Source organism: Falco peregrinus, chromosome 3 (assembly GCF_023634155.1).
Source record: "Falco peregrinus isolate bFalPer1 chromosome 3, bFalPer1.pri, whole genome shotgun sequence".
NCBI lineage: Eukaryota > Metazoa > Chordata > Aves > Falconiformes > Falconidae > Falco > Falco peregrinus.
This window is the reverse complement of record NC_073723.1, coordinates 114,415,097-114,435,616: the sequence shown is the minus strand read 5'-3', so window position 1 is coordinate 114,435,616 and position 20,520 is coordinate 114,415,097. Positions and strand designations below refer to the sequence as shown.

The 20,520-nt window shown below is 48.6% G+C and overlaps 1 protein-coding gene across 7 annotated transcripts; it reads right to left on the bottom strand.

Annotated features, from left to right (window-relative positions):
* Positions 1-1,260: 1,260 nt before the first annotated feature.
* On the bottom strand, positions 1,261-15,833 carry LOC106112534 (endoplasmic reticulum-Golgi intermediate compartment protein 3-like). 7 transcript variants are annotated; one of them, XM_055799966.1, is made up of 9 exons: positions 15,709-15,811; positions 14,813-14,860; positions 14,151-14,352; positions 13,670-13,789; positions 11,397-11,454; positions 7,797-7,828; positions 7,059-7,155; positions 4,608-4,691; positions 3,605-4,416 (listed from the first exon to the last, which is right to left on the bottom strand). In XM_055799966.1, the coding sequence occupies exons 4-9, from the start codon at positions 13,670-13,672 to the stop codon at positions 4,322-4,324; spliced, it is 369 nt and encodes a 122-aa protein (XP_055655941.1). In that variant the 5' UTR covers positions 13,673-13,789; positions 14,151-14,352; positions 14,813-14,860; positions 15,709-15,811; the 3' UTR covers positions 3,605-4,321. The 7 variants fall into 7 exon arrangements, 5 of the variants coding, with proteins under 5 accessions (XP_027643213.2, XP_055655941.1, XP_055655943.1 ...); XM_055799968.1 differs by lacking the exon at positions 15,709-15,811 and adding an exon at positions 15,442-15,626; XM_055799965.1 differs by lacking the exon at positions 14,151-14,352 and having other exon boundaries at positions 15,709-15,833.
* Between the last annotated feature and the right edge of the window lie 4,687 nt (positions 15,834-20,520).

Here is a 20,520-nt window from a genome sequence, read left to right as displayed (position 1 = left end):
TGTCACACAGCCCAATCACTTCTGTGATCTTTCTTTTGGGAGAGAAAGAAGAAAAACATGCCCCCAGGACATTGTGTGCTAGCCTGACAAAATCAGGCCACTGAGGAGGGAACAGCTGATCCCAGGCTGAGCCTAAAGATCAGCATCCCCAAGCAGGGCACGCTGCAAGAGCAGGTGGGGATGTCTGCCATGGTGTCACCCTCTACCTTTAAACAAGAGACGGTCTCCAAGGGAATTAGAGCTACTTGTTCTCCTCTGCACAGCCTGGAGAAGTAGAGAGCATCAGCCTAAGCAGATAAACGTTGAGTTCAAAGTCTAAGGATTTATCAACTCCAGTTACAGCCTTCACTTGGCTCTCCTTAAGGAAATAAAGCAGCTTTAAATGACCTGAAAATACTAAGTCTGAGATAAGCAACCAGGTAAAACAAGACAGAGGAGCTGGAAGGAGGAGCATGGACAGCAGGGGATAGCTTACAGCTGCCACAGGGATTGTCCACAGCCAGCTTCTGCAAGAGGAACAGCCCAGCTTCCATCATCGTCCTTGTCAGGGAACGAATCCACCGTGGGCAAAAATGTTCAGAGTGTCCCCAGAGCATGAGATTCAGGGAAGAAGGTTGCCCCTGTGGAGAAGAGTCTGTCCAGCAAGGCATCCAAACTCTTCCCAAGAGGTCTTCCCCATGCACTGCATTAAGGGGTGCAGACAGTGAGATGACGGGAGATCACAGCTTTCTGAGCCCTCCTGAAGTCTGAGAGGAGAGACTCTGGTTTGGGACCAAAAGGCAGCTGGCCCAGGCTTTGGGTCAGGACACAGTGCTTGCAGAGGATGCTGTGATGCCATTAATCTTCTTGCAGGAACACCCATGCAGCACTGCGGAACGGTGACAGCCAGCTGGGTAATGTCAGGATCCAGACGACAGTCTCATACAGAGGCCAGGAAGGGGCCTGGGGGGAGATGTTAGGACATGGAGCTGCGTGGGTGGGAGCCTCTGGAGGTCTCTGGCTCTGCACGTGTCTCAGAACAGGGCAAACACAGAGCAGGCTCCTCCAGGCTGCCTCCAGCTGAGCTCTGAACACTTCGAGCATCCCTGCCCTGACTCCTACTGCTGAACCCTTGAGGACCGAAAATCTCACATCAGCCTTTACCTGTGGCCAGTTCTTGCTGTTTAGTTTGCTCGCTCCTTCCCTGGCACAGGCTCACTCTCCGTCTGGCCAGCCTTCTCAGTACATCTCCCTGGCCTTGGGCAATTCCCTTCTGTGCCTCCCTTTCCCTCACCTGGGCTACTGGCAGCTCAGGCAGCCCCCACCAACCTCAGGGCTTGTCCAGGCACCCAGCACGGGCAGTGGGATGGGAGCTGCTGTTACCGCCGGTCCCAGCTCAGCACAGCACCATCTCGGGAAGGAAGCAGCATCTTTTCCTTCCTGTTCTCTCCAAGAACAAGGAAGAGTCCCATCGGCCTGGTGATGAACAGAGGACGCAGGGTACGAATAGGGTGCATCAACCTGAGCCCAGGGAGCAAGCACAGCCCCACTGCAGCCTTCCCGCAGCCCCTCGCTAGCCACGGCTGCCGCTGGTTGCTGATGCAGAGGTGCTTATTTATTTAAACTTTTTTTGATGCAAAGGTCCAACAAATCAAACATTGCTGCTTCAATGCAAATGGCAGAAGGCTAAGTGGTGTTATCTTTAATTACCGTCAGTGTCAAGGGGAACAGCCGAGTAGTGGCACGGGGGGGGAGGGGGGGGGGGGGGGCAGGCTGTAACTTGTATTCCTATGGGGACACCTAGTGGCCACGGCGACATATTGCAAGTATTGCGCATCCCGGCACCGTGTAACAGGGATGGGAAGCCCGGCTGGCAGCCCCCTCGCCCTCTTGGAAAGCAGCTTTTGCACTGCTGATGCTGCCCCCCCCCCACCCCCCCCACCCCCCGCCTTCCCTTGCTGCTGCAAAGAGCATTCTTCATCCTACTGCCCTAATCCTGCTGCCTGCAAAAGAACTGTGGGGGTTTGTCCCAGGGTCTTGCACCCTGCCGTGGTGAAGGGCTCCCCCAAAACCAAGTCCCACCATGGGTTCCTTACCAGGCTCCATCCAGCACAGTGCGGAGCAGGGGATGTGCCCTAAGAGCAGAGCCTGGCACAAGCCTCAGGCTTCTCTGGGCGCCCAAGGATTTACAGGCTGGCAAGGGATGTCCCCCCGTGCTGGGGGCTGTGTTGCGTGAGCCCCCACTGAACACACCAGGGTGTGGCATGGGGAAACAGAAGGAATGGAGTCCCAGTGCTCCCAGTTCAATCCATGTGGCACCAGGCAATGGCTGCTCCTGGTCCCTCTCCACATCTGGATACATCCTGTGGTCCAACACACTGTCAGAAATGCCAGCCTGACTCCTGCATGGCATCGGCCTCATCCAGAGCTGCCTGTTCATGCAGTACATGGCCGAGGCCGCGGCTGGTCACCTGGAGCCAGGTGCCCCACAGGGCGGGTCTGTGTCCCACCACTCAGCTGTATGCGCCCAGCGGGGGGGCCTTGGTCCCACCAGCTGCTCTGCGGAGGGGGCATCCCTACCCCTCGCTGCTGTACCTGTTGTCCCAAATGTCTTCTGCTCAGGAAAACTTACCTGAAGAGAACAAGCACAGCTTTTTTTAATTTTCTTTATGCCCTAAAGCAGCCAGCCTCATGCAGGCCAGGAAGCTGTACACATTTTAAAGCCAAGATCCTTTCCCTCTCACATCTGTCACCCTCCCTCTTACACACCCAGCCAGCTATCTCCCTATTTCCTGAGCATTTGGTATTCCAAGGCTTTCCAGAATAGGCTGGGGATATGGAGAAACTGGACACTTTGCTAAGAAATGTGACCCAGTATGACCCTGTAGGGTGTGAGGGTGTAACCCAGGCCTGCCCTCATAAGCCCCCAGTGCCCACCTGCAGGAGTACTGGTGCTCAGCCTAGCCACTCTGAGTGGCCAGCGCAGAGACAGAAGCATCTCGGTCCCCTTGGTACACTCTGACCACCAGGAACATGCAGGTTTGATCCTGTTTCAGCCAAACTGCCACCAGCCCTCCCAGCCCAGCTCCTGGGGTCTGCAGTGTGTCATCTCAGATGGTCCATTTTAAATTTTGCTGGTTTAATGCCAGTCCCATCTCACCCTCCCCCTAATTCTGGTTTTGGGTACAGGCCCCTGAGACATGAAAAAAAACAGCTTTCTGTCCCTGGCTTGTGAGTTTTCTCACTTTGTTCAGTGATTACTACAAGGAAACAGCCTGTGGGTTTGATAAGTTTCCATCACTGTCCTACACACTAAGAATATTGCACGTCAGTTCCATCTGTCTTTCGACTTCTACTATCGTATCTCTCTTCCCACACTGATGTCTACCTTAAATTTTCTTTTCCCCTTTCACCTGCTGCTATTAAGATCTTCTACATATATAGTTGAAATTAATTCTTTATTTCCCACAGTAGTCCTTGCCATCAACTCTAGTGGTAGCACCAGTAATTACTTTCTTCCTATTAGTTTGTGAGACATTGTGGCTAATTTGTGGGTACGCTGATAAAAACCAGAAGTGTCAGGTGATTACACTGCAGGTTGACTGCATGAAAGGTCAGGCAGTGATTTCCCCCACATAGGTGGTTTATTCATTATATTCCTTTCTGGAAGGTCTAGCAACAGAGTCCCTGAGACTGTGGAGCCCTCCACACGATCTGAGTGCAACCACAAACACCCGTTTGTGTTCCTTGCGCTCTGCAGAGATGCCTTTACACACCAGCTCTGGGACAGGACATGCCTGTTCACAACCCAGCCCACATAAGGGCACGCTGTGCTGCCAAGGTTCCTGTTTCCAGCTGACTGATGGATGTGGAGGAGTGGCCCCTTTCCACCTCCTGCACCCACTGCCTCTGGGGGTTCTTCCCTTGCTGCACCCTTTGTAAGGCAGGAGAAAGAGCAGGCTGTAGTATGAACCTGCAGCGCTCTGTGCTGCAAACTTTAGCTCCGAGCACAGGAACAAGTTTTTTAGCCTTCCCTCTCTCTCTTTCCCCAAAACGTGGACTTTTTCATCAAAAGGAGGTCACACCAGCTGGGGACAAAGAGCTGGGCAGTGCTGGGGTGGGGGGCAGTCTGTTATGACCCCAGAGACATCACTTGGTCATGTAGACAGGTCCCCATCATCCAGGATGGAGAACCAGAGGTGTGCGAGTGTGCTCAGAGGTGTAGAAGTAACACACCTCATTGCTCAGCTGTAAAATTTCCTGTGTGCCCCGTCCTTCATCTGCTTTAGGAAAGCCCTGGAGATCAAGGACTCTCCCTTCCTGCTCATCCCTCCAGCTCCTTCTACGACGTGGCCTGCTCTGCATCCTGAGGGTTCACTTTCTCCATCCAGAGGAGAGGCATAGCAATCCAACCTCCATCAAAGAACACAGCACTACCTGAGGACAGATAACTGTTCAGCATTTATTGTTATCTCCAGTCTAATCTATGCAGTACATAACAGTGGGAATAGGCCACAGAACAGTAAAATACCACAACAATTGTAAAACTTGCAAAACAGTTCCTGCTATCATTGGTGATTAAAAAATAAATAAATCCAAATGACTATCTGAAGTATAAAGCTACTTACAATTTATTGCCAGAGCTCTGATCCTTAGCAAGTTCATCATGAAAGGAATTACACAGGGCAGTGTACTATGGCTTGTTGAAGCCTCTTCCCAAGTTGAACATAAAATGACAAATAATTATTTGCACAACATAAATTTACAAGCATCTTAAACTGTCTGTTCACTGAATTACCTCAGAGGACTAGGAGAGAGGAAGCTTAGCGCTTTTCACAGGGAACAGTACATTCATACAGGTTTCACTGCCTGGTGTTGCTTGGAGAAAAATCATCATATCTGGTCTGCTACCTACCCATTAATTAGCAGTAATTATATTGTATTAGTGTTACAAATTGCTATTGAAAGATGTTACCAAGCTAGAGGCCCTCAGTTTAATTGAAAGCACTTTATTTGATTACTTATCACCCTGTGTTATAATATCAATGACCTGCAGAAGAAAATTGCTTCCCCAGAGGGATCTTGTTGGTGAGAGCGCTCTGCTGGAAGGCAGAGATCTCCTGCCTCTGGGAGCAGTGGTGGCTTCAGTCCTTCCATGGCACGCTTAGCACCCAAGGAGGAGGTAAGGAAAAAGTGGACAAGGGTTTTTTTGCACACCTGAGGGACAGCATTTTATAAGTTACTTTGCCAGAAGATCTAAAGGAACTTGGGACTTGGTGGCAACATGGGGAGGAGGACTGGCAATATATAGAATGCAGTGGCAAAGGTAAGGAAAAGAAGTTCTGTGGCTGCAGGACCATTTTATAACCTCCAGCAAGGAGGCTTTCACTATAAGCCCATCAGTCCACAACTTGGGACACATAATTGGGGTTTCTTTCATTGTTCGCAGCATCTTTTGTTTTCAAGATAAGCATGTAATTAGCCGAAAGAAAATGCAAAGAGAGGCTCATCTAGTAGGTTTCCATCTTGCTGCCGCTGGCGATCCATTAATGAAGTCTAATTACAATGTCAAAAGCCTATGTTCTAGCCCAGTGACTAATTGACTTTGGAAATGCAAGAGCTCTTTTGTTGTTTTAAGCCAGGAGAAGCAAGAAGGGAGGAAAAAATAAAGCAGAACTAAACTAATTAACAATTATCTGTAACACAAAACAAAATATTAGTTACAGAAGCAATTCTGTGCTCTTCATGTATCTTGGCCCTCCTGCCATTGCAGAGCACTGCAGAAGAATTCTTTTCTGTTTACACCTGCAAAGTTTATATGGCCCACTCCTACACCTGGCAGAGGATTTCAGCTGTGTTACGTAGGCCTGGTGACTTGTTGGATGGAAGGGAGGGATGGACAGATATACTTAACTCTAGGAAGGACAGCTAGGGAAAGACAGATATAATGTGGTATGCTCTCCATAAAAAAAGAAAACAGGAGCTGCTATGTCTGCAGGTAGGGGCATTTCTTGGCAGCATCCAGGAGTACTGCTCCAAAACAAGGAACTGCGTGATTTAGTCTCCTAGCTCCTTCCCTCAAGGTGGCTTGCAGAGGTTTGAAGGAGCAATACTTGGTATATCAGCCCTTCACATCCCAATTTGAGTCACTAGCCCCTAGGCATGGTCCTTCCAGGATCAGCCTCCTTAGAAAGGGCTGGGGATGGTTTTGCTCCCCAAAGAAATTACTGGTATTGAGTTTTATGGAAGTAGTTGGATTAAAGTGGCCATGGGCAAGGTAGTGTGAATGGATGCAGGTTTCTGTGAGGATGAAGAATCAGCCCTCACCTTACAGGAATTTATCCCATCACCAGAAAAAGCCAGGCAAATGGCTTAAACTGTAGAATGACAATACCTCATCGTGTAGACATTTCCATGGGTGCCATGACAGGAATTAAAAATCAAATCCATCTTTTAGCTCCTGAGACTATTAAATTTTACTTTCAACACATTTAAAGAATAAATAGGCATATGAGAAAATTAACTACAGGAGCTCACTGATGAAATGATCATTGAATGAAATTCATTGATCAGCAGATGTGAAAAAATAACAAATCTCTGTAGTGTTGTATAAAGTGAGACAGTCAGGATCTTCCACAGAAAATCCACACAAGCGGGCTTGTGCCAATAAGCCAAGATTATAGTTTGAGCAGCAGTAGCATGAGGACAGAATTGCCTTTGCTTCTCAAGCCAGCAAACTGGAGCTACCTAGAAAAGATCAGCAATATTTCAACTTCACTGCAGCTGTTACTGCTGGGTAGATCAAGGTCAGCCAGACACCACAGCTCTCCAGCAACTACCAATTAGGCCATGAACACTGAAAAGAAAGATCCTTCCAAAAGGTCACAGAATCAAAACACATTGGCAGATTTGTTCCAGATGAATGGAGGCAGCCGTTCCAGAAAGAGCGTAAGGTGGAGTCGTCCATGTTTTAGGCATGTCAGGGTTCTTGTTTAGGACTGGGAACTTCACTCCTGTTCTCTTCTAACACTTATGAATACAGACACTTAAAAAAGAGATTTCTCTCAGGTAGCTTTTACCTTGGTGTGCAGTGACGTCTGTCCCATCCAGAGGATTCACAATGCCTGGATAATCCCTTCCAAATGAGAGATGTTTGATGTAGTGCATCATATTGATCTGAAACGGAAATGCTAATAACTCAAACAACTGCACAGCATCCAAGGGGCAAGGTAAGGAGCTTGAAGTTAATTATTTGTATATTTTTCCAAGTATGGCTCTGGAACAGAGACAGGTCCTCCCTTACTCTGCACGTCCTAACAGTAAACTCTGAAGCACTTGCTCTTCTTTTTTGTATTCATGGCAGATTCCAGGATGCGGACTTTCTCCTTTTCCTCCTGGAAACAGCCAGATGCCGGTGCCCTTACCCCCCACCTACAGCACAGGCTGTTGCACCCACTTCTCTCCCTGCCATGGCAGCACCGTGCTGTCAGCTGCCTCGGTGGTGCTGGTATGGGCATCATCTACTTTCCTCCCAGATCCAGAAGCAACTATGGAAATACCAGCCTTAGGAAACTGGGGAGCGCAGCTAAGGAGCAAGGCAGTCTCAGGAAGGGGGGAACAGGCTTGCCAAGCAACATGCAGATGTCCCAGAACATCCTTCACAACCCTGTGTGAAAGCAGGTGCTAGGTTCTGCCCAGACTCGTAAAGCCAAATCCATCTGGGATCAGTACGCTAGGATCTCAATGTGGCAAAGGCAGGGAAATCCAGAAGGAAAACAAGACCAAGAGAACTAGAACATTATCTTGGGAACACTTACATAATCAAGTCCAAAGCTCTGCAGATCGTGAACTGTAATAGAAAAACAGTTTAACAATATAGTTCACACTGTGATAACAAGCATATCTGTTTACCTTATTCTAGCTTGTAAGGGAGTTCCTCTCATTTCCATTGATATCTAAAATGGCAAGAAAATCCCCCGGGTTTCTCTCTTGCTTGCAGTAGGGCACGTGATAGATAAAACTGCTGCAATTCCCCTCCTGACATACACTAGCCACTGCTAGAATGAATGAAAGTATCTTTATTTTGGGGTTACTTCAGATTAGGTATTTTGGTCTTCATCCGAATGTGTTCTTAATCTATGGCAAAAACAAGACCCCAGGGGCAAGGAAGGAAAAATTCACTGTTATCTCTGTCACCACCTGATACACGTAACTCCTCTAACTACTGCAAAACAGAGGCACAACAGATCTAAACTAACAACTGAGCAAAGCACAAGCCTTAATACCAAATGCAAGTTCCCTAATGAAATTATCATCATCTTAGCAACTCTCAGCGGCTCTGCCTATCAATCAGCCTTGTTACAGCTGCCCAGAGAACGCACAGGGAAAGGAAAAGTCTGTGGGGAGAGCCTGAGCAGGATGTTTGCAAACAACTGGTACGACCAAGGTGACTATCACTAGTGCCAGGGTTTGGGGTGGTTGGCCTGCCCTCTCTCTGCCCTTCCTGCATACAGCGCTATGGCAATGCCAGCAGCACCATGCACCCCCAAAGGGAGCTGGAAAACAGGGGCAAGGGGAGGCAACTGATATCTTTTGGTTGGCTACTTTAATTACTTTATGTAATGCCAGAAACATCAGTCTCAGGATGAAAATATAACTTACAACTTGATTTCAGTATTGCTCCTACCAGGTTTGTCCAAAGTCGCACTATCATCTTAAAGTAGCCAGAGGCCATGGTGCATTTTAACACTGGTCAGGAAGTCAGATCTCAACTTTCACCTTTGCAAAGAAAAACATGCTTCAAAAAACGCAGTGTTACTTAGGAGCTGGTGGAGTCAGATCACCCAGTGCTGCTACATGATCAACAAAGATCAGGAATGCTGCTCCCTTCAAGTGTTTCTGGCACACAGCCTAGCACAAGACAAGCCAGAATGCTGAAGAACCGACCAGAACTAGCCTCTCCTTTAAAACATTTATTCAACATGAGTTGAATGAGTGAACTCAGGTTTTTTCCATTAACATCTTCCGATAAAACACCAGAAGCTTTACCTGCATTTATATAAACCCCTTACTAAACCCAAAGAGATACGCATGCAGAACAGAGAACATACAGTTAGAAAAAGGAAATGCTAAGCTTAAACTGTATTTCCTCCTAATGCTCCAATCTAGGGAGAGCCCTTCCATTTCACAGTTAAAGTGTTCAATGCTCAGAAAGAAGGCTGCAGTCACTGGAATTAAGACAATGGCTCTGCATTACAAAGAACTCAGAGCTGCACTGGCTTCAGATATTCTGGTGCTGTCTCTGACAAGTGTGCAGACCTGTCACTGCCACTAGCACAGTGGTTTGTGTGCCTGTGCTGGCAACTGCATCAAGGAACTCCTTTGGCTTTAAAAAAGAAATTCCTACTAAAAATTTGGAAATACATGTGAAATGGTGGCCAGGGAAAGGAAAGAAAAGCGAAGTGGCCTTGGGATTACGCTATGCCATTTTTCTTAACGGTTACCAGCAACACCCTGTTTCATGTTGCAGTTAGGGCAAGAGTTAAGTGCCTCAGCTGTCAGTGAAGTGTCAAGCCCCACTGCCTTTTGCACAGACACCAGCGGGGTAACCTTCAGCGAATAACAAAGTTCTACAGAGCACTTGGCTCTGGTGGATCTGCATTTAAACTGGACCTGTTGTCATAGAACAGTCTTTGTCCCGCCATCCTTCTGTTGATGGCCCATTCCTGTCCCACCCTCCCTTCAGACAAGAGTCACATCAGAGAATGCATGCAGCAGGCTGAGAGGTGAAGTACTGCTTTATGTGAGGCTGTTCTTGCGGCCAGAGCAGCTCCAAAGTAAGGTTAATCACACAGCTGCAGGAGTGCTTGTGCTGGCACCGGGCGGCCTCCCAGTAGCTGCTCTCCTACAACCCTGCACAGGGTGATGGCAGTTATCAGCTTGAACGCTCGGGTGGTCACATTCCTCAGCACCTGAAGCGTGACCCGAGTACTAGCAAGGCTAACAAGTCTTACAGAGCAGCACCAGAGAAATTCAAGGGCACCCCTTGAGAAAGACCAGTCATTAACTAACCTGTTACACTAGTTACACTGTGTGTGACCCGTTTTAGCATAAATGGAGTTAAGGCTCTCCAAAACATTTCCCCCCAGTGCTCTGCTTGAGAAGTGGGCCCATGTGACCTCATGAGGGTCAAGGGCAAGGTCCTGCATCTGGGTCTGGGCAACTCCCCCCCCCCGCCCCAAATCAATACAGGCTGGGGGATGAAGGGGTTGAGAGCAGTCCTGCAGAGGACTTGGTGGTACCAGTGGACAAAAAAAATGGACACGAACCAGCAACATGTGCTCACAGGTCAGAAAGCTGACCATGTCCTGGGCTGCATCCAACGATGCATGACCAGCAGGTCAAGGGAAGCGATTCTGCCCCTCTGCTCTCATGAGACCCATCTGGAGCACTGCATCCAGCTCCGGAGTCCTTGGCAAGGGAAAGACATGGACCTGTTGGAGCAGGAGAGCCACAAAACTGATCAGAGGGCTGGAGCACCTCTTCTAAGACGGGCTGAGAGAACTGGGGTTGTTCAGCCCAGAGAAGAGACTCTGGGGAGACCTTATTGTGTCCTTTCAGTACTTAAAGGGGGCTTATAAGAAAGATGGGGACAAACATTTTAGTGTGGCCTGTAGCAATAGGACAAGGCTTAGTGGTTTTACACTGAAAGAGGGTAGATTCAGACTAGATAGAGAGAAGAAATTTTTTATGATGAGGATGGTGAAACACTAAGAGAGGTTGCCCAGAAAGGTGGCAGATGCCCCGTGCCTGGGAACATTCAAGGTCAGGTTGGACAGGGCTGTAAGCAACCTGATCTAGTTGAAGATGTCCCTGCTTCCTGCAGGGGGGCTGGACTAGGGGGCCTTTAAAGGTCCCTTCCAACACAAACCATTCTATGATTCTGTAAACTACCACTATCGTTCCAGCCACTGTGTATTTATATATACTTGAGGAAGTAGAAGTCCTTCACAACTGAAATTTTACTGTGAAAGTTCTGAATTGCCTTGAAATTCTCAAGAGCTTTTCTCCAAAACACCCCTTCCAGAGATACTGATATTCAGGTCCTGGACCAAACACCGCACCTGAGGTTGTTTTACAGCAGGGCAGCAAAGTTTTGCAGAACAAGTGAGGCTGAGAGACTACCCAGACACATTCTCCTCCACGTTCTCCCACAACCATGTGGCAGCACCTTCAGAAAACACTTTTCTATTCGTTCCCAATAGTTCTAAACATCTCTAACAAAATTTCACCAATGTCCTCCCTCCTGAAGCAGTGCTGCTGTTACCACAGATAGCAATGCAAAGATGTTCAAAGGAAATGGTCTGAAACACTTGGAAGCTAAAGGTCACAATAAGCAGGAAAAGAAAATACTTTACCATGTACATGAGACTGTTGGAAACTTTTTGCCGGTGCAAAGTGGAAATTTCCAGCTACCTGCAGGAGACAGTAATCTTTCATTAAAAGGCCTTAATCTACATAAATAAAGCAGTCATACCAGCGGTTGGATTTTCAAATCTTTGTTTAAGATAGACAATAAGCAACTCATTGTCATGGGTGACAATACCAGCAAATATTGTCCTAAAAGAGATATGAATTTCCCCTCTTCCTCACAGGCAGTCATGTGGAAAGCCATCATCACATACCGATGTTGACAATAACTGTTCTATGCAGAGTATTTTAGTGGACATAAAAATGGGAAGAAGACAGAATTATGTCTACTGGGAGGGAACTAATTGCTGCTGTAGGAAATACAAAAAGGTATCACAGAAACGGAGTGGAGAAAGTAACTGAGAGGGTCAGCTGGCAGGGGAAGAAAACCCTTAATGCAATAAACAGGGGTCCTATGTATGAAAACAAGCTGTGTTCAAAAATAAAGCACTAAGCTTACCACAAACACACACACTCCCAAAAAAACCCCACCAAACCTCCAAAATCCCCCAAAAGACAAAGGTAATTAGTATTTTAACCTTGAATACGAGAAGGATATAGATATTAGATGTCAGTCCTCCCTGACACTGGCTAGCATTCATACACACCCTCCCCTGGAAGATTTCAATGCATCAAGCTCACATGCTACATTACACCTTTGAATGCCCATGCAAACCTATCGCACATGTTAACTGCGGACCTGATGAGAATGGAGATGCGCAAGTGTCTAACAATGGCCCCCAGAAATTTCCCTAGTGACACCTACCCTTGGACCCTTGCTACCCACAGCACTCCCCTTTGAATCTTTCACTGGGGTGGTGGCCCAACTCTGAGTCATGACCAAAGCAAGCCCAGCGGTAACCACGTCTGCGTGCATTTTTCCTTTACCAGTCAACACTGCTATAGTTGCCATTTAAATAACTGACTGAACATCAAGTGTTACTAACAGAAACTGATAATCGTAGAGTTCCACGAAGATGGGTGTACACTTCCAATCTAACTTGCCACATGTGTGGTGGAAATCAAACTAGCCATATACTTTTTCCAGACAGCAGAAGAAATGTATTGCATGCAGCAAGCAAATTTGATCGCTTTCAAAATGCCTCTCCTGGATGAGACTGTTTGCTCCCTGCAAGTTTCTCTTCCTCTCTGTTGATAATATAAGGAGCAAGAGCAACCGGTTCAGACCGAGTGTTGCCAGCCTCCACTGGGATTACAAGTAAGGCAGGAGGCCTACATGTGGTAACAGAATTGGGTACAGAAAAGCAGGGTTTGACCACAGACATTACATTCGTCAGGCCACAGCCTCTGAATACAGAAAGGCTGCTAAGCGACGCAACAGTCAGAACGCTATCACTACACTTCTGTGACAACAGGAGAAGCTCTTGTACCTACCCACTGTTCAACTCTTGGCTTAGTTTAGCCTTTCAGCTTTTAAGAACAGGAAAGTTAAATCCGAGTTACAACAAATCAGCAAATTTAGTTTATACCAATACACAGAACTACACTATCTCCCACAACAGATAGTAAGGACCTCACATTTTAGAAAAACAAAGTCGGGACAGTATTACCGTTACATTGCAACACTACCAGAATCATTCCTGGTTTGTATTGAAGTATACCAGTAAGTCATAACATGTAAAAAAAACGCAGAGGAGAGGTTTATGTAGCCAAGGACCACTTACTCCAACTTGTAACTGATAAATCAACTGAAATCTATTAATCGTGTATGCATTAACACACACAAAGCAAACGTAGCAAGACGCAAGTTTAGGCTTAAGGGTCAAGTCAGCAGAGCCTTCCCTGGAGAGAGGCTCTTTCCTCTAACCAGCTTGTCCCATTTGTCAGCCTCCTAGGATTTAAAGATGCAACCAAAGTCAAGTTTTGCCGGAGCAGCTGCTTGATTTCTAGTAGGAAAAGCCTACTCACTCAGCACCTTTGCTCCTGAAATGCATCAATGAGTCCTTGTCCCAATTTCAGAGGGACTAGGCAAAGACTTGCCTCAGAACACTACAGAGTATAATGTATATACACACACACACAGGAGCTTGTCTGATCTGCCAGTGTAATAGATTTGTGTCCTATACACTCTTCAAGAGTTCGTGGTGTTTAAAATGCTGTGAATTCAGCCATCCCTTGTTCCCACAAATCTCATAGCAGGCATACGGTGATGGAAAGGCTATGAGAGCATCCAGCCAAGAATGGCAGAATAGCATCTTACCATGTCTCTCAGCTTCTGGAGTCACATGATTGGCAGCTTTATCCAAGCGTTGTTTAAACGGCTTGTGCTCTATGCACTGCTGCTGCTCTCCTGTTACATCCATGGCATCGATGCTCAAACCTGAAAGCAGTGATCAAACAAAGCTGTTTATCAACACACAAGTGTTATGGCCTGTAGCAAGCTGAGGAAGTGAAAAGACAGAATCTTTCGGCCAGCAGGGTAAGAACGTGCCAAACCAGGAGAGCATGTACAGCTAGGGTCAAGTGACCGACAGGGAATAAAATGCACGATGCAGCACACTAAATGGCCCTCCCAGGTACGGGGTTTGGTTTGGTGTCCCAGAAGGACCGTTTCCAACTTCCAAGAAAGCATTACCCTGACGCGCTTAAGGCAAAAAGCCAAAAGCAAACCCCTCAAAGCCCAGAACCATTTTCAGGAACACAGGAGTTAAGCCTAAAATTGGTTGAAAGCTGCCTCCTACCTCTTCCCCCACCACCTTTCTCCCTTCAACATCAGCACATTTCCTTGGGATCCCCTTTCACAAAAAAAAGATTGAGGTCTGTGGTATCAGCTTGGTACCGAAGCACCACGATGCACTTGCTGGCTACATGCTCTTTTAGAAGGCTGACAGCTTCTCCGCACACAACAGCCGAGGCTTCCAGTCTCTCTGGCCTTCCCATGCCCTGTGAAACGTGAGGAAGGCAAAGGCCGATAACATCTCGGGGGGTCAGGAGGAAGCCAAGATGCACTACATCTAGAGCCCAATGCATTACTCAAAGGAATTACCGCAACAGAACAAGAGGCAGGAACGACCAGTAGACAGGCAGATAACATGCATGGCAGTAATACCCAGCCAGACTTGCAGGACTTCCAGTCACTTCATCCCGCAACTTGGTTTTGAATTTAGTTAAAAGGCAATCAGATTCTTAACGCTCATTCTGCTTTTATAACTTCTGGAGAAAGGCTAACACGTGGCATTGGCATTAAGGTCCAATTATTGCCCAAGCAGCAGCGCAGCACTCGGAAGCAGCGGGCCCACGGAGCCTCATGAGCCCTCGGCAAGTACTAAAAGTTATCCCTCCACAGTCAGCAGTGCGACTCACAAGCACAAGGAATATGTGGAAAAGTAACATCTAGACTGACCTTCAGTTCAGCTCCCCTTGATTTGTCAACGTACAATTCCGGATGAACCTAGGTACAAAGAAAAAAACAAAAAAGCAGCCCCGTTTCACTGGGAAGCAAACCCAAAGGCCTCTTCCCCTCGGCTGCTCTGGCCCAGGAGCCGACTGTCACGACACAGGTTCAGCGAGACACCCGAGCTGCTGCCTCCCAACCCTCCCCGGCAGTTAAACGCTTGCCCTTTGCAATACTTTTTAGGGAAATCAGCAGTCGGGGGCGAGGGGTGGGGGTCCCACCGCCGGCCTTCTTGTCCTTCCCCTGCCCGCTCGCAGGGGCTGAAGAGGCTCCTGAGCCCCCCCCCGCGACAGCGTTACCGCCGGCCCCAAGGCAGCCCCTGCGGCCCGCGGGGGGCGGCAGCCCCAGCCCGCTGCCACGGCCCCGGCCAGCGGCTGGGGGAAAGACAAAGCCCCGCGCAGAGCTGCGGCGGCTGCCCGGGCAGCCCGGAGGCGGCGGGGGGGCGGCAGGGCGCCGCGGGCCGACCCCCCTCCCGGGCCCCGCCGCCACAAGGGAGCACCGGGGCCGCCCCGCCGCCGCTCCTCGCCTCCTCGCTGAGCTAGCGGCGCGGCTCCGAGAAAAAGAAAAGGCGGCAGCACCGCGAGCAGCCCGCTGACCACCGCCACTGCCGGGGAGACGAGAACCGCCGGCAGCCCCGCCGGGCCCGGGCCGGGCCGCCCGCCTCAGCCCGCCCGCCGCCGGCACCAGGCGCTCCCTGCCGCGGCCGAGCGCCGGCCCGCCACGTCCCCCCCAGCCGGCCGCTGCCCGACGGGGAGGCCCGGGCTCGGCCCCGGCCCGCCACGTCCCCCCTAGCCGGCCGCTGCCCGACGGGGAGGCCCGGGCTCGGCCCCGGCCCGCCCGCTCACCCAGCGCCGCCGCACGTCCCGGCCCGAACGGCTCCCGGGCTCCCGGCGAAGGCCCCGCACCGCCACCGCCGCTCCAGCGCGCCGCGCGGGCCGGAAATGAACCCACCTTCCGGGGCCGGCCCCGCCCCGCCCCGGCGCTGGCCCCGCCCCCACTGCCCCCGCCCCGGAGCCGGCCGAGGAGGGGCCGCGGCTGCCGTTCCGCGCCGGGGCGGGCAGGTGCTCGGTGCCGCCGCGGGGTCCCCTCAGCCTGCCGGCCCCCGGCGCTGTGCGGGGGCCGCCCGCGGGGTGCGGGCTGTGCCGAGAGCGGCTGCCTGGGAGAGGGGGGGTCGGGGAGAGGCAGGCGGAGGAAAGGCCCCGCTCCCTTGTCCCACCTTCCAGCCCTGCCGCGTACTCTGCACCCCTTCATTCCGGTAACACCTCACTTTCCCGTCACAGGGAACGGTTATGAACTCAAGAGGTTAAACCGTGCAACAGTTCATAAGGGCTTACTTGAGCAGGGGAAAACCTTGTATGAGCTTTTCCTAAGCCACATATTCACACCACTCGCTTTTTCCTACTCAAAAAGTGCACTCCTGCAAAATCTCTTATATTTTAAAGAAAATATATTTAAAATTGCTGTTACTAACGTGCTTCCAAATGCGAACAGAGCAAATGCACCCTTATTTCCCACAGCAAAATGGAATGCATCATACAGAAAGGACTTAACAGCTTGAGCCACGTGGGTGCTTTTGCATACGGAGGCGATAAGTATTAATGCCCCGGCTGCGAGTGGGCGAAGGGCAGAGCGAAGGGAACCCCGCAGCCGCAGCGAGCACTCCCGGGGCCCGGTGGTGTAAACTGGGCTGAGATCTCGGCCCGTGCTCGCCGTGCCAGTGCTCAGCACAGGGCTGGCGGAGCGCTGCTGCCATCTAGCGACAGAAAAGTGGGTACTGCAGCCGCCCGGTTGGTGGACCGCTGCTGCCATCTAGCGAAAAACTGTGGGTACTGCAGCAGCGCGGCCGGTGGAGCGCTGCTGCCATCTAGCGAAACATTTGGGTACTGCAGCCGCACGGTTGGTGGAGTGCCGCTGCCATCTGGCGACCAAAAATTGGTACCAGACCACGGGGCTCGAGCGCGTGTCCTCCGCGCGGGAAAGATTCTACCGAGGGCGTGACGCGAACCCCGGTCGTTGCAGTCGAGCCACTTGTACGCATGCTCTGCCCTTATTTTGCCAGAAAGGCTACTACGCATGCGTAAAAGCGCATTTTTGCAATACGCATACGTAGCCACGAACCCCGCCCCTAGGCGTCAAGCCGATTCTACGCATGCGCTGCCCTTAGTTTTGCCTGAAACACCGCTGCGCATGCGTAAACTGTTCATCCATAATGCGCATGCGGCTCCGGAAACCACGCCCCGCGGCGTCAAGTCCATTCTGCGCGTGGGCTGCCCTTAGTTTGCCAGTAACGCTGTCGCACATGCGTATTAGGGTTAGGGTCCTAGGCTCCTACATGAGAAACGTGTCATTGGTTGTTGGCCTGACATCCCTCTACTATTTCTGATTTCACCGCCATACCTGCCCCTGCTTCTTTTTAGAGGATGAACAGGGAGGGTGCTGTGTCCAAGAAGTCTTTTGCCTGGGGCTCTGCGTTTGCTTCACCTGCACGGCTCCTTTGATCTTCATAACGCACTTCTGGCACACAAAAGCACATGCAGCAAAGTGACTTCGTGGAAGTGGACAACACCGAAACCAAAATCCACCAGCAGCACAATAAGGAATAGGATCAGAAGCCCCAGATTCTGGAAACCCTCAGCCCCTCCTCATACCTGTGCACCTGTCCATTGGTGCTGGCACCTCCTCGGCTGATGGAGGGGAGAGGCCGGCCACCTCCTCCTCAAAGATGTCCCTACAGTTTTCAATCACAAACTCCACCAGCACGTTCCCCTGCACACATCAAAGCCTTGGTCTCAGCCTACGAGTTTTCTCCCTTTGAGCCTCCCAGTTCTGATTCACAGGTCCAAAATCAGATTTTAGTGACTAAATATTCTTTATTGTCAGCAGCGGGTGTACGGGGGATCCTTCCACCAATCGTACACACCCAGAGGGGCAGATTATCTTATATTTATATAATGAAACAATGAATATTCAATTAACGCCTATACATATTCGTTACCTGAACCCGCCTACCCTCGCTTCATATGCTAATTAGCTTCACGCTTGCGCAGATTCTTCCAAAAATTGTGGGCCGGGGTCTTTAGAATGTGGGCAGTGGTCTATGGGAGGAAGGCCGTAGGTCTTCCTCATGGTGTACTTTTCACCTTAGGTCTCAAAAGGGATGAGTTGGCAGACTTGTAGAAATCTTTCCCAGGGTTTTTACAGTACCCCTCGTAATTTTACTCAAGGCCATCCTGCTGTCCCGTTATCTCCTTGGTAGGGCAGCTTGCTTTGCAGATAAGGAGGACAGCTCCCCTTGCAGAGATCTGCAACTTTCTTGCCAGAACAGTCTATATGATCTTTCAGACATTTAACCCCTTTGTCGCTATACAATTACAAGCTTATTTATGCATTAAAATGAATATTGGTTTATGAATACAAACTTGACCATATTATTTACAGCTTATTCACATCAGTTCCCCCTTTTCTCGATACAAGCAAATTCCTTTGCTATTTTATCTTTTAAAAGTACAATAGAATAAGCATTTGAACAGAATACACACAAGTATTATTAAAACAGTCAACAAAACTATGGCAGCTAACACCTGTTTTAACCATTGTACATTAGGTAACCAGGAAGTTAGAGTTGTCCAAAGATTTTCAAAATCCCAAGACACATCATCCTCACTTACTTCATGTAATACCTTGGTTTGTTTCCATATTTCCTCTAAGTCAGTGGAAACTCTTCGACTTTGGTCCACGTTCCCATTCCTTTAGGTGGATTACACCTTTGTACACAAGTATAATACGATTCATGCACTGCAGGACTACTTATTTCTAATTTCAAAATTTCATTGTCCCTGACATTCCATGAGGTATTTTCCCATAAATTGGTTAACGATACGTTCCTGGGTAAAGGAATTCCTATGAGAGGTAATCCCTTATTCCCATGTTCTGGCATATGAGTACATATCCAGCAATTTGTTTTATTCAAAACCTGGGAAATTCCTTGTATCAGGGACAAATGAGTATTTTGATCCCATGACATTAAACACAGATCGGGTAACCAACTTACTACAATCACAATTTGGAGAACCGCGTTTTGGTGGATCCTGTTGGAGTAACGCTCCATGATTTTTCAGGAGCTTTCTTCACTCTTGAATAGTGGATCCAGGCCGCTTGTTCTTTAATCTTGATAGCAGTATACGTGGTCAACAACACCTGGTATGGCCCATCCCATTTCTCTTCCAGAGGTTGCCCTGCGAAGATTTTTATATATACATAGTCCCCAGGTTTAAAGATGTGTACTGGTTGATCTAGTCCTCTAGCCCTAGTTCCTAAAATCAATTTGTGCACTTTATTTAACTGTTTCTGAAGTGCAATCATATACATATATAAATATTCTGATAAAATTTTACTTATCTGTTGTACTACTTGGGCACAAAAATGAGAACCCCTATCAGAAGACATTGTGGCCGGGATTCCAAAGCGTGGTATTATTTCATTGAGCAAAACTTTGACCACTTCTCTTGCTTTATTTGTTCGGCAGGGAAAGGCTTCTGGCCATCCTGAGAATGTGTCAGTTAATACCAACAAATAGCGATACCCCCCTTTTCTAGGGAGTTCTGAAAAGTCAATTTGCCACTGTTGCCCTGGATAATTCCCTTTACCAATTATTCCGAATTTTACTTTATTCTTAGTATTGGGGTTGTTGTGTAGACAAATGCTACATTGCTGAGTTACTTGTTTTATAGTGGTATATAAATTCCATCCCACTAATATCCGATTCAAGCTTTTATATAATGTGTCAGCACCCCAATGTGTTTTATTGTGTTCTGTAAGAACTGTGGGCCATATTAAATTGGAGGGTAATACTATGCGGTTATCTTTCAAATATACCCATTCATTTGGTTTCTTTTTACCTTTCAGATCTTCAATTAATTTTAAGTCTTCTTTCGTATAATTTGGCTTTTGGTTTACGTCTATAGTTTGGATTTTACTGTCTGGTATTAAAGACAATACCTTTACGTTGGTTAATTCAGCTACCCGCTTAGCCTCTTGATCTGCCAATCGATTTCCTATCTCAAAATCAGCATTCCCTTTCTGGTGTCCCCGACAATGCATAATAGCTACTTTTTCCGGTTGTTTCACAGCTTCTAGCAATTGTAAGATTTCTTCAGCATGCTTTATTTGTTTTCCTTGAGCGGTCAGCAGTCCTCGTTCTTTCCAGATTGCTCCATGAGCATGCACCACACCGAATGCATACTTAGAGTCTGTCCAAATATTTATTTTCTTTCCTGCTGCCAGTTCCAATGCCCGTGTAAGAGCAATTATCTCTGCTTTCTGGGCAGACGTCCCAGGGGGTAATGGTTTAGACTCGATTACCTGTTTAGTGGTGGTAACGGCATACCCTGCCTTACGTTGCCCTTGTTTCACAAAGCTGCTTCCATCAGTATACCAAGATTCGTCAGCATCTTCTAAAGGTTCCTCCTTAAGATCAGGTCAGCTCGAATACACAGTTTCCATCGTTTCTATACAATCGTGTATCACTGGTTCATCCAGAGTCCCGCTGAGGAAAGAAGCTGGGTTCACAACATTAGTGACAACAATTTCCACATCATCTTGTTCCACTAATATTGCCTGATATTTTAAAAATCTCTGCGGTGAGAGCCAATGGTTTC

What these genes read in the sequence shown, in the direction of transcription:
- LOC106112534 (XM_027787410.2), bottom strand. Translation starts at nt 11,478, where the DNA reads ATGAAAGATTACTGTCTCCTGCAGGTAGCTGGAAATTTCCACTTTGCA. An exon ending in CCAACAGTCTCATGTACATG is followed by an intron (nt 7,829 to 11,396) that starts GTAAAGTATTTT and finishes TTTCTATTACAG; the next exon opens with TTCACGATCTGCAGAGCTTT. An exon ending in CAGAGCTCTGGCAATAAATT is followed by an intron (nt 4,417 to 4,607) that starts GTAAGTAGCTTT and finishes ATCTGTCCTCAG; the next exon opens with GTAGTGCTGTGTTCTTTGAT.